The sequence below is a fragment of the Bombina bombina genome, chromosome 11 (genome assembly GCF_027579735.1).
Source record: "Bombina bombina isolate aBomBom1 chromosome 11, aBomBom1.pri, whole genome shotgun sequence".
Lineage (NCBI taxonomy): Eukaryota > Metazoa > Chordata > Amphibia > Anura > Bombinatoridae > Bombina > Bombina bombina.
Genome location: NC_069509.1, coordinates 24,667,774 through 24,681,393, shown reverse-complemented (window position 1 = coordinate 24,681,393; position 13,620 = coordinate 24,667,774). Strand labels below are relative to the sequence as shown.

At 36.9% G+C, this 13,620-nt stretch overlaps 1 protein-coding gene across 1 annotated transcript in view; it reads left to right on the top strand.

The window, feature by feature from the left end:
* Nucleotides 1–13,620, top strand: part of LOC128641868 (uncharacterized) — a 74,347-nt gene that overhangs the window by 55,580 nt on the left and 5,147 nt on the right. The window contains exon 8 of the mRNA XM_053694432.1: nucleotides 6,845–7,154. Coding sequence (XP_053550407.1) covers nucleotides 6,845–7,154 — 310 coding nt within the window. The remainder of the gene's footprint in view (nucleotides 1–6,844; nucleotides 7,155–13,620) is intronic.

Here is a 13,620-nt window from a genome sequence, read left to right as displayed (position 1 = left end):
GGTGTCTACAAATATGATAACTTGATAACATATGTGCAAACTTGGAAATACATTTGTTTTGCCAACCCTTCTAGACTTTAAACCTTTTGTGAGATTTGTGGTATGCCCACAGAGTGAAATGTCGCTGTATTTCAATAAAATGTATTGTTGACTTTTAACTTATGATTGAGGAGCCTTTACTTCTAAAAGAGTGTTGAAACCCCTATCTTTTTTTAAACAAAATACAGATTTTGTTTGACCTCTCTCTATTAGTTTCCTAATACACTTAGTTAAGTAAGGCTCTGCACCAACAGCCTTCCAGGTGTTTTTTCAAGGAATGATGCTTAATATACATCAGTCCTTACTTATTAAGTATATAAATAGAAGGTCAAGACAGACATTGGAGACAACAAAACTACAGACTGGCAGATTGCTAAAATTACTCTCCCCTTCATGGGATGACCGCCAACTCATTTGCTTGTCACTCAACAACTGAGGATGACTTCAAGTGACCTACAAAATTAATGGCAAATGTCAGCTGGTGGGAAGTGCACAGCGAGGACAGTTCCAAACAGGCTCCTAGGGGCAGGGTTGAAATTGTGCAAAACCCTTCATCAATGAGAATCAAAGAAGAGCCAGGCTGAGGTTTGCAAAATGATTGAGCCGTAGAGGACTGGAGTAAGCTCATCATCTATGATGAGTTAAATGTTCAGCTTGCTCAACACCTGGTCATCTTATGGTTAGACAGAGACCTGGAGAGGCCTACAAACCCCAGTGTCTCGCACCCAATAAAATTTGCTGGAGGATCAGTGATAATCTGGAGGTGCTTCAGCAAGACTGGGATTAGGCAGTTGTATCTTTGTGAAGAACACATGAATTAAGCCACATACAAGGTTATCCTGGAAGAAAACTTGCTTCCTTCAGCTATGACAATGCTGCCTTATTTCTAAGGAGCATTTTTGTTTCCAGCAGGACAATAATCCATGCCACACAGCCAGGTCAATCAAGTTGTGAATGGAGAACCACCAGATCAAGACCCTCTCATGGCCAGCACAGTATACAGACCTGAACCTCTGGAATTTGATCAAGAGGAAGATGAGTGGTCACAAGCCATCAAAATACCACCCAATAGCAATGTAAAAGACTGGTGGAGAGCAGCCAAGGCACATGAAAGCTGTGACTGAAAATCAGCAAAAAACTTTATCTTCTTTATTTTGTTCCCAATGATCTATTTTACCTGCTGGAGTGTATTCAATTGTTTACACTTAGTACTTCAGAACTTACTGGTTACCTGGCTTCTGCTGCAGCTGCTCCCACAATGTCACCCTGGGTTCTGCTCCTCTGCTTCAGTCACTAAGCCAGAATGAAGTATAAACGCAGAACATGTTGCACAATGCTCCTTCAACTCCTGTTTACCACCAACATTAAAATAAAATTAAGCTTCGGTGAAGTTGTGGGCGCTCAGAGGAAAAACAAGATTTAGAAGGAGCCAAACAGGGCTTTTTGCAATAAAAATCCAGGACTTTCCCGGTTTTCTGGGGCGTATGGAAACCCTAGATGTGAGGGCGGCACCTTAGTAGTTTTTATGTGTGTACCTATTTTATGTCGGTATTGGATAGGGATGTGCATTTGGATCTTTTGTGAGGATCCGAATGCGGACCAAAGCAGCTGCTCGTTCCCCTTTTGGGTTTTTTTCATACCGGGATAGATTTCTGTACAAGATCCTTACTCTAAAATCTGTGCAAATCCACATCTTAGAGTGGGGATCTTTAACAGGAATCAATCTGGCTATGAAAATATCTGAAGGGAATGAGCGACTGCTTACTGCAGCATTTGAATCCTCACAAAGGATCCGATGCACATACCTAGTATTGGATACATTTTACTACCTACAGTGAGTCGTAATCTTTTATATTTTTTTGCCTTAATATTGTAATTTTGATATTAAAATAGTGCTGAAGTCCCTTATTTTCTGATAGTTGTATTATCGCCCACCCTTTCAATATTTTTTTTTTTTTAAGTTATATACTGATTTTTACAGGTCTGCACTTGTAATATATTTTTGTAATTTTTATGCATTTTAATTTGTATATATGACCTAGATTGCAAAAGATATCCATACAAAATAATTAGCATTCTTACACAAAACTTAAATCCCTAAAACATCATTAAAAATGATTTTTCTTCTCTCCCTCTCTCCCTCTCTCCCTCCCTCTCTCTCTCTCTCTCTCTCTCTCTCTCTCTCTCTCTCTCTCTCTCTCTCTCTCTCTCTCTCTCTCTCTCTATATATATATATATATATATATATATATATACACATCCATAAAGGGTCAGCACAGCGTCACAAACTTTTCTGCTGTGCTCATTCCAAATATTTATATGAATCATGAAGACACAGCTCCTTCTTTGATAAAGGCCCAAATGGAGGCAGAAACGTTGGAATAAACAAATAATGTTTGCAAAAGAAGGAGCTCCCAATGTTTAAATTAAATTGTTACTGCTGTTCATTTAGTAGTACATTATTTTATAACTTTAGAATAGGCAATTTGGCAAAAGGATATATTTTTTTTAGAAAAGGTTCATTTTAACTGTACACACAAATATAGGCCTAGATTTGGAGTTTGGCGGTAGATGGGCTGTTAACGCTCCGCGGGCTTTTTTCTGGCCGCACCATAAAATTAACTCTGGTATCGAGAGTTCAAACAAATGCTGCGTTAGGCTCCAAAAAAGGAGCGTAGAGCATTTTTACCGCAAATGCAACTCTCGATACCAGAGTTGCTTACGGACGCGGCCAGCCTCAAAAACGTGCTCGTGCACGATTCCCCCATAGGAAACAATGGGGCTGTTTGAGCTGAAAAAAAACCTAACACCTGCAAAAAAGCAGCGTTCAGCTCCTAACGCAGCCCCATTGTTTCCTATGGGGAAACACTTCCTACGTCTGCACCTAACACTCTAACATGTACCCCGAGTCTAAACACCCCTATCCTTACACTTATTAACCCCTAATCTGCCGCCCCCGCTATCGCTGACCCCTGCATTATATTATTAACCCCTAATCTTCCGCTCCGTAAACCGCCGCAATTTACATTATCCCTATGTACCCCTAATCTGCTGCCCTAACACCGCCGACCCCTATATTATATTTATTAACCCCTAATCTGCCCCCCACAACGTCGCCGACACCTGCCTACACTTATTAACCCCTAATCTGCCGAGCGGACCTGAGCGCTACTATAATAAAGTTATTAACCCCTAATCCGCCTCACTAACCCTATCATAAATAGTATTAACCCCTAATCTGCCCTCCCTAACATCGCCGACACCTAACTTCAATTATTAACCCCTAATCTGACGACCGGAGCTCACCGCTATTCTAATAAATGGATTAACCCCTAAAGCTAAGTCTAACCCTAACACTAACACCCCCCTAAGTTAAATATAATTTAAATCTAACGAAATTAATTAACTCTTATTAAATAAATTATTCCTATTTAAAGCTAAATACTTACCTGTAAAAAAAAACCTAATATAGCTACAATATAAATTATAATTACATTGTAGCTATTTTAGGATTAATATTTATTTTACAGGTAACTTTGTAATTATTTTAACCAGGTACAATAGCTATTAAATAGTTAAGAACTATTTAATAGTTACCTAGTTAAAATAATAACAAAATTACCTGTAAAATAAGTCCTAACCTAAGTTATAATTAAACCTAACACTACCCTATCAATAAATTAATTAAATAAAATACCTACAATTACCTACAATAAAACCTAACACTACACTATCAATAAATAAATTAAATACAATAGCTACAAATAACTACAATTACATAAACTAACTAAAGTACAAAAAATAAAAAAGAACTAAGTTACAAAAAATAAAAAAATATTTACAAACATAAGAAAAATATTACAACAATTTTAAACTAATTACACCTACTCTAAGCCCCCTAATAAAATAACAAAGACCCCCAAAATAAAAAAATGCCCTACCCTATTCTAAATTAATAGAGTTAAAAGCTCTTTTACCTTACCAGCCCTGAACAGGGCCCTTTGCGGGGCATGCCCCAATAAAATCAGCTCTTTTGCCTGTAAAAAAAAAACATACAATACCCCCCCCCCAACATTACAACCCACCACCCACATACCCCTAATCTAACCCAAACCCCCCTTAAATAAACCTAACACTAGCCCCTGAAGATCTTCCTACCTTGTCTTCACCATCCAGGTTCACCGATCCGTCCTGGCATCCGGTGCTGAAGAGGTCCAGAAGAGGCTCCAAAGTCTTCCTCCTATCCGGCAAGAAGAGGACATCCGGACCGGCAAACATCTTCTTCCAAGCGGCATCTTCAATCTTCTTCCATCCGGTGCGGAGCGGGCCCATCTTGAAGCAGCCGACGCGGATCCATCCTCTTCTTCCGGTGTCTCCCGACGAATGACGGTTCCTTTAAGGGACGTCATCCAAGATGGCGTCCCTCGAATTCCGATTGGCTGATAGGATTCTATCAGCCAATCGGAATTAAGGTAGGAATATTCTGATTGGCTGATGGAATCAGCCAATCAGAATCAAGTTCAATCCGATTGGCTGATCCAATCAGCCAATCAGATTGAGCTCGCATTCTATTGGCTGTTCCGATCAGCCAATAGAATGCGAGCTCAATCTGATTGGCTGATTGGATCGGCCAATCGGATTGAACTTGATTCTGATTGGCTGATTCCATCAGCCAATCAGAATATTCCTACCTTAATTCCGATTGGCTGATAGAATCCTATCAGCCAATCGGAATTCGAGGGACGCCATCTTGGATGACGTCCCTTAAAGGAACCGTCATTCGTCGGGAGACACCGGAAGAAGAGGATGGATCCGCGTCGGCTGCTTCAAGATGGACCCGCTCCGCACCGGATGGAAGAAGATTGAAGATGCCGCTTGGAAGAAGATGTTTGCCGGTCCGGATGTCCTCTTCTTGCCGGATAGGAGGAAGACTTTGGAGCCTCTTCTGGACCTCTTCAGCACCGGATGCCAGGACGGATCGGTGAACCTGGATGGTGAAGACAAGGTAGGAAGATCTTCAGGGGCTAGTGTTAGGTTTATTTAAGGGGGGTTTGGGTTAGATTAGGGGTATGTGGGTGGTGGATTGTAATGTTGGGGGGGGGGTATTGTATGTTTTTTTTTACAGGCAAAAGAGCTGATTTTATTGGGGCATGCCCCGCAAAGGGCCCTGTTCAGGGCTGGTAAGGTAAAAGAGCTTTTAACTCTATTAATTTAGAATAGGGTAGGGCATTTTTTTATTTTGGGGGTCTTTGTTATTTTATTAGGGGGCTTAGAGTAGGTGTAATTAGTTTAAAATTGTTGTAATATTTTTCTTATGTTTGTAAATATTTTTTTATTTTTTGTAACTTAGTTCTTTTTTATTTTTTGTACTTTAGTTAGTTTATGTAATTGTAGTTATTTGTAGCTATTGTATTTAATTTATTTATTGATAGTGTAGTGTTAGGTTTTATTGTAGGTAATTGTAGGTATTTTATTTAATTAATTTATTGATAGGGTAGTGTTAGGTTTAATTATAACTTAGGTTAGGACTTATTTTACAGGTAATTTTGTTATTATTTTAACTAGGTAACTATTAAATAGTTCTTAACTATTTAATAGCTATTGTACCTGGTTAAAATAATTACAAAGTTACCTGTAAAATAAATATTAATCCTAAAATAGCTACAATGTAATTATAATTTATATTGTAGCTATATTAGGGTTTTTTTTACAGGTAAGTATTTAGCTTTAAATAGGAATAATTTATTTAATAAGAGTTAATTAATTTCGTTAGATTTAAATTATATTTAACTTAGGGGGGTGTTAGTGTTAGACTTAGCTTTAGGGGTTAATCCATTTATTATAGTAGCGGTGAGCTCCGGTCGTCAGATTAGGGGTTAATAATTGAAGTTAGGTGTCGGCGATGTTAGGGAGGGCAGATTAGGGGTTAATACTATTTATGATAGGGTTAGTGAGGCGGATTAGGGGTTAATAACTTTATTATAGTAGCGCTCAGGTCCGCTCGGCAGATTAGGGGTTAATAAGTGTAGGCAGGTGTCGGCGACGTTGAGGGGGGCAGATTAGGGGTTAATAAATATAATATAGGGGTCGGCGGTGTTAGGGGCAGCAGATTAGGGGTACATAAGGATAACGTAGGTGGCGGCGCTTTGCGGTCGGCAGATTAGGGGTTAATTATTGTAAGTAGCTGGCGGCGACGTTGAGGGGGGCAGGTTAGGGGTTAATAAATATAATACAGGGGTCGGCGGTGTTAGGGGCAGCAGATTAGGGGTACATAAGTATAACGTAGGTGGCGGTCGGCAGATTAGGGGTTAAAAAAATTGAATCGAGTTGCAGCGATGTGGGGGGACCTCAGTTTAGGGGTACATAGGTAGTTTATGGGTGTTAGTGTACTTTAGAGTACAGTAGTTAAGAGCTTTATGAACCGGCGTTAGCCCAGAAAGCTCTTAACTCCTGCTTTTTTTCTGCGGCTGGAGTTTTGTCGTTAGAGCTCTAACGCTCACTTCAGAAACGACTCTAAATACCGGAGTTAGGAAGATCCCATTGAAAAGATAGGATACGCAAATGGCGTAGGGGGATCTGCGGTATGGAAAAGTCAGCGTTAGACCCTATTTCGAGTGACTCTAAATACCGGCGGTAGCCTAAAACCAGCGTTAGGAGCCTCTAACGCTGGTTTTCACGGCTACCGCCAAACTCTAAATCTAGCCGATATATTGCTTGTTTTAGCTATTTGTACTCATCAATTTAACTTGTTTTTCTGGCTCCATAGAGATTTAAAAATAATTGTTATCTGTATTATGTTTTTAAGGAACCTTGTATCAGTGTGCCAAGTATTTCACATAGATCAATAGAAAACCATACAGTTGGGATCTTCTCACGGTCAGGACAGAACAATTACTCCTGGATTCTGACACTGCTTGAATCTGAAAACTTCAGCCACATTAAGGAAATTAAACCTCATTGCATCACTAACAATGGATACCTAAAGTTTAGGGAAGCTGTCTCACAATGCACATTTGGGATCCTATATCACACCAAAAATTACGGAAGAGTCAATGTCACTAATGTCACTGACTCTCTGTATGATGAGGAATTGAAGCATTTATCTGATGAGCTGGGTAAGATACAAAGACAAACGTAACCTTAAATACAAAACAATGTTCAGAGCTGATAATAATAATATCACACTATTGCAAGGCTATTATTTATCTTAAGGAGGTATTACATTAATGTTGCATTGTATATACTGGCACATTAGCAATACATTCTAAAAACTAAAATAAAATAAATTGTTTAGTAGTCAAGAGACACATCCCTTGAAAATCTAATTGATTACTGTTTATCTTATCTCCTTTGTTGTGGCCATGTCTGTGTGTATGTGTGTGTGTGTGTTAGTTTGCATGTGTGTGTGTATGTATGTATGTATGTATATATGTATGTGTGTGTATTAGTGTGTATATATGTGTGACTGTATATGTATGTATATGTGTGTGTATTAGTGTGTATATATGTGTGACTGTATATGTATGTATATGTGTGTGTATTAGTGTGTATGTGTATATGTCTGTGTGTGTATGTTTGTATGTATGTATGTGTTAGTTTGTGTGTGTTAGTGTGGATGTGTGGATGTATTTGCATGTATACATGTGTGTGTGTGTATTAGTGTGTATGTGTGGGTGCATATGTATTATGTGTGTGTATGTATTAATGTGTATGTGTATACGTGTGTGTATATATGTATGTCTGTGTGCGTGTTAGTGTGTATTGGGTCTATTTATGTATGTACGGACAAACATGATCCACTATAGCAAATCATGTCCGCCACACATCGATAAATGCCGACAACATATGCTCTCAGCAATATTGCCCCCTGCAGATTCGCGGCCACTAGCAGGGGGTGTCAATCAACCTGATCGTATCCGATCGGGCTGATTGCTGTCCGCGACCTCAGAGGTGGCGGACGAGTTAAGGAGCAGCGGTCTTAGGACCGCTGCTTCTTAACTTCCGCTTCAGTCGGAACTGAAGCAGAGAGGGTCGGAAGCATCATCCGCTGCTTCATAAATCGACCGCTATGTGTGCATGTATATGTGGGTGTATATACGTGAGTGTATATGTATGTATATATGTGTGTATGTGTGGGTGTATATGCGTGAGTATATATGTATGTATATATGTGTGTATGTGTGGGTGTATATGTGTGAGTATATATGTATGTATATATGTGTGTATGTGTGGGTGTATATGTGTGAGTGTATATGTATGTATATATGTGTTTATGTGTGGGTGTATATGTGTGTGTGTATATGTGTGTGTGTATATGTGTGTATGTGTGGGTGTATATGTGTGAGTGTATATGTATGTATATATGTGTGTATGTGTGGGTGTATATGTGTGAGTATATATGTATGTATATATGTGTGTATGTGTGAGTGTATTTGTGTGAGTGTATACAGGGAGTGCAGAATTATTAGGCAAATGAGTATTTTGACCACATCATCCTCTTTATGCATGTTGTCTTACTCCAAGCTGTATAGGCTCGAAAGCCTACTACCAATTAAGCATATTAGGTGATGTGCATCTCTGTAATGAGAAGGGGTGTGGTCTAATGACATCAACACCCTATATCAGGTGTGCATAATTATTAGGCAACTTCCTTTCCTTTGGCAAAATGGGTCAAAAGAAGGACTTGACAGGCTCAGAAAAGTCAAAAATATTGAGATATCTTGCAGAGGGATGCAGCACTCGTAAAATTGCAAAGCTTCTGAAGCGTGATCATTGAACAATCAAGCGTTTCATTAAAAATAGTCAACAGGGTCGCAAGAAGCGTGTGGAAAAACCAAGGCGCAAAATAACTGCCCATGAACTGAGAAAAGTCAAGCGTGCAGCTGCCAAGATGCCACTTGCCACCAGTTTGGCCATATTTCAGAGCTGCAACATCACTGGAGTGCCCAAAAGCACAAGGTGTGCAATACTCAGAGACATGGCCAAGGTAAGAAAGGCTGAAAGACGACCACCACTGAACAAGACACACAAGCTGAAACGTCAAGACTGGGCCAAGAAATATCTCAAGACTGATTTTTCTAAGGTTTTATGGACTGATGAAATGAGAGTGAGTCTTGATGGGCCAGATGGATGGGCCCGTGGCTGGATTGGTAAAGGGCAGAGAGCTCCAGTCCGACTCAGACGCCAGCAAGGTGGAGGTGGAGTACTGGTTTGGGCTGGTATCATCAAAGATGAGCTTGTGGGGCCTTTTTGGGTTGAGGATGGAGTCAAGCTCAACTCCCAGTCCTACTGCCAGTTTCTGGAAGACACCTTCTTCAAGCAGTGGTACAGGAAGAAGTCTGCATCCTTCAAGAAAAACATGATTTTCATGCAGGACAATGCTCCATCACACGCGTCCAAGTACTCCACAGCGTGGCTGGCAAGAAAGGGTGTAAAAGAAGAAAATCTAATGACATGGCCTCCTTGTTCACCTGATCTGAACCCCATTGAGAACCTGTGGTCCATCATCAAATGTGAGATTTACAAGGAGGGAAAACAGTACACCTCTCTGAACAGTGTCTGGGAGGCTGTGGTTGCTGCTGCACGCAATGTTGATGGTGAACAGATCAAAACACTGACAGAATCCATGGATGGCAGGCTTTTGAGTGTCCTTGCAAAGAAAGGTGGCTATATTGGTCACTGATTTGTTTTTGTTTTGTTTTTGAATGTCAGAAATGTATATTTGTGAATGTTGAGATGTTATATTGGTTTCACTGGTAAAAATAAATAATTGAAATGGGTATATATTTGTTTTTTGTTAAGTTGCCTAATAATTATGCACAGTAATAGTCACCTGCACACACAGATATCCCCCTAAAATAGCTAAAACTAAAAACAAACTAAAAACTACTTCCAAAAATATTCAGCTTTGATATTAATGAGTTTTTTGGGTTCATTGAGAACATGGTTGTTGTTCAATAATAAAATGAATCCTCAAAAATACAACTTGCCTAATAATTCTGCACTCCCTGTATGTATGTATGTATATATATGTGTATGTGTGGGTGTATATACGTGAGTGTATATGTATGTATATATGTGTGTATGTGTGGGTGTATATGTGTGAGTATATATGTATGTATATATGTGTGTATGTGTGGGTGTATATGTGTGAGTGTATATGCATGTATATATGTGTGTATGTGTGGGTGTATATGTGTGAGTATATATGTATGTATATATGTGTGTATGTGTGGGTGTATATGTGTGAGTGTATATGTATGTATATGTGTGTATGTGTGGGTGTATATGTGTGAGTGTATATGTATGTAGATATGTGTGTATGTGTGGGTGTATATGTGTGAGGTGGGTGTATATGTGTGAGTGTATATGTATGTATATATGTGTGTATGTGTGTTTGTATATGTGTGAGTTTATATGTATGTATATATGTGTGTATGTGTGGGTGTATATGTGTGAGTGTATATGTAAGTATATATGTGTGAGTATATATGTATGTATATATGTGTGTATGTATGGGTGTATATGTATGTATGTATGTATATATGTATATATGTATGTATATATGTGTGTATGTGTGGGTGTATATGTATGTATATATGTGTGTATGTGTGGGTGTATATGTGTGAGTGTATATGTATGTATATATGTGTGGGTGTATATGTGTGAGTGTATATGTATGTATATTTGTGTGTATGTGTGGGTGTGTATGCATGTGTATATATGTATGTATATATGTGTGTATGTGTGGGTGTATATGTGTGAGTATATATGTATGTATATATGTGTGTATGTGTGGGTGTATATGTGTGAGTGTATATGTATGTATATATGTGTGTATGTGTGGGTATATATGTGTGAGTGTATTTGCATGTATATATGTGTGTATGTGTGGGTGTATATGTGTGAGTGTATATGTATGTATATATGTGTGTATATGTGGGTGTATATGCGTGAGTGTATATGTATGTATATATGTGTGTATGTGTGGGTGTATATGTGTGAGTGTATTTGTATGTATATATGTGTGTATGTGTGGGTGTATATGTGTGAGTGTATATGTATGTATATATGTGTGTATGTGTGGGTGTATATGCGTGAGTATATATGTATGTATATATGTGTGTATGTGTGGGTGTATATGTGTGAGTGTATATGTATGTATATATGTGTGTATGTGTGGGTGTATATGTGTGAGTGTATATGTATGTATATATGTGTGTATGTGTGGGTGTATATGTGTGAGTGTATATGTATGTATATATGTGTGTATGTGTGGGTGTATATACGTGAGTTTATATGTATGTATATATGTGTGTATGTGTGAGTGTATATGTATGTATATATGTGTGTATGTGTGGGTGTATTTGTGTGAGTGTATATGTGTATATGTGTGAGTGTATATGTATGTATATATGTGTGTGTGTGTATATGTGTGTATATATGTGTGTATGTGTGGGTGTATATAAGTGAGTATATATGTCTGTATATATGTGTGTATGTGTGGGTGTATATGCATGAGTCTATATGTATGTATATATGTGTGTGTATATGTATGTATATATGTGTGAGTGTATATGTATGTATATATGTGTGTATGTGTGGGTGTATATGCATGAGTGTATATGTATGTATATATGTGTGTATGTGTGGGTGTATATGTGTGAGTGTATATGTATGTATATATGTGTGTATGTGTGTGTGTATATGTATGTATATATGTGTGAGTGTATATGTATGTATATATGTGTGTATGTGTGGGTGTATATGTGTGAGTGTATATGTATGTATATATGTGTGTATGTGTGTGTGTATATGTATGTATATATGTGTGAGTGTATATGTATGTATATATGTGTGTATGTGTGAGTGTATATGTGTGAGTGTATATGTACGTATATATGTGTGGGTGTATATGAGTGAGTATATATGTATGTATGTATATATCTGTGTATATGCGTGAGTGTATATGTATGTATATATCTGTGTATATGAGTGAGTATATATGTATGTATGTATATATGTGTGTATGTGTGAGTGTATATGTGTGAGTGTATATGTATGTATATATGTGTGGGTGTATATGCATGAGTATATATGTATGTATGTATATATGTGTGTATGTGTGAGTGTATATGCGTGAGTGTATATGTATGTATATATGTGTGGGTGTATATGCGTGAGTATATATGTATGTATGTATATATGTGTGTATGTGTGGGTGTATATGCGTGAGTATATATGTATGTATATATGCGAGTATGTGTGGGTGTATATGAGTGACTATATATGTATGTATATATGTGTGTATGTGTGGGTGTATATGTGTGAGTGTATATGTATGTATATATGTGAGTATGTGTGGGTGTATATGACTGAGTATATATGTATGTATATATATGTGTGTATGTGTGGGTGTATATACGTGAGTGTATATGTATGTATATATGTGTGTATGTGTGGGTGTATATATGTGAGTGTATATGTATGTATATATGTGTGTATGTGTGGGTGTATATGTGTGAGTGTATATGTATGTATATATGTGTGTATGTGTGGGTGTATATGCGTGAGTGTTTGTATGTATTAGTGTGTATACGTGTGTATATGTATGTATGTTTATGTATATATGTGTGTGTGTATTAGTGTGTATGTCTGTATATATATGTATGTGTATATATATATATATATATATATATATATATATATATGCATGTGTGTGTGTTAATGTGTATGTGCGCGTGCATATGTGTGTATATATATGTGTGTATGTGTGGGCGTATATGTATGTATATGTGTTTGTGTGTGTTTATTAGTGTGTATGTGTATACATGTGTGTATATGTATGTTTGTCTGTGTGTGTGTGTGGATGTGTGGATGTATATGTATGTGTATATATATATATATATATTATTTTGGTTTTTTTAGATTAGGTGTAATTAGTTTAAAATTCTTGTAATCTTTTTTTATTTTCTGTAATTTAGTGGGGGGTTTTTTGTACTTTAGTTAGTTTATTTAATTGTATTTAATTGTAGCTACTTGTAGTTAATTAATTTAATTTATTTAATGATAGTGTAGTGTTAGGTTTAATTGTAACTTAGGTTAGGATTTATTTTACAGGTAATTTTGTATTTATTTTAGCTAGGTGGTTATTAAATAGTTAATAACTATTTAATAACTATTGTAGCTAGTTAAAATAAATACAAAGTTGCCTGTAAAATAAATATAAATCCTAAGATAGCTACAATGTAATTATTAATTACATTGTAGCTATCTTAGGGTTTATTTTACAGGTAAGTATTTAGTTTTAAATAGGAATAATTTTTTTTAATGATAGTGTAGTGTTAGGTGTAATTGTAACTTAGGTTAGTTTTTATTTTACAGGTAAATTTGTCTTTATTTTATCTAGGTAGCTATTAAATAGTTAATAACTATTTAATAGCTATTGTACCTAGTTAAAATAAATTTAAATTTGCCTGTAAAATAAAAATAAATCCTAAAATACCTACAATATAATTATTAGTTATATTGTAGCTATATTAGGGTTTATTTTATAGGTAAGTATTTAGTTTTAAATAGGAA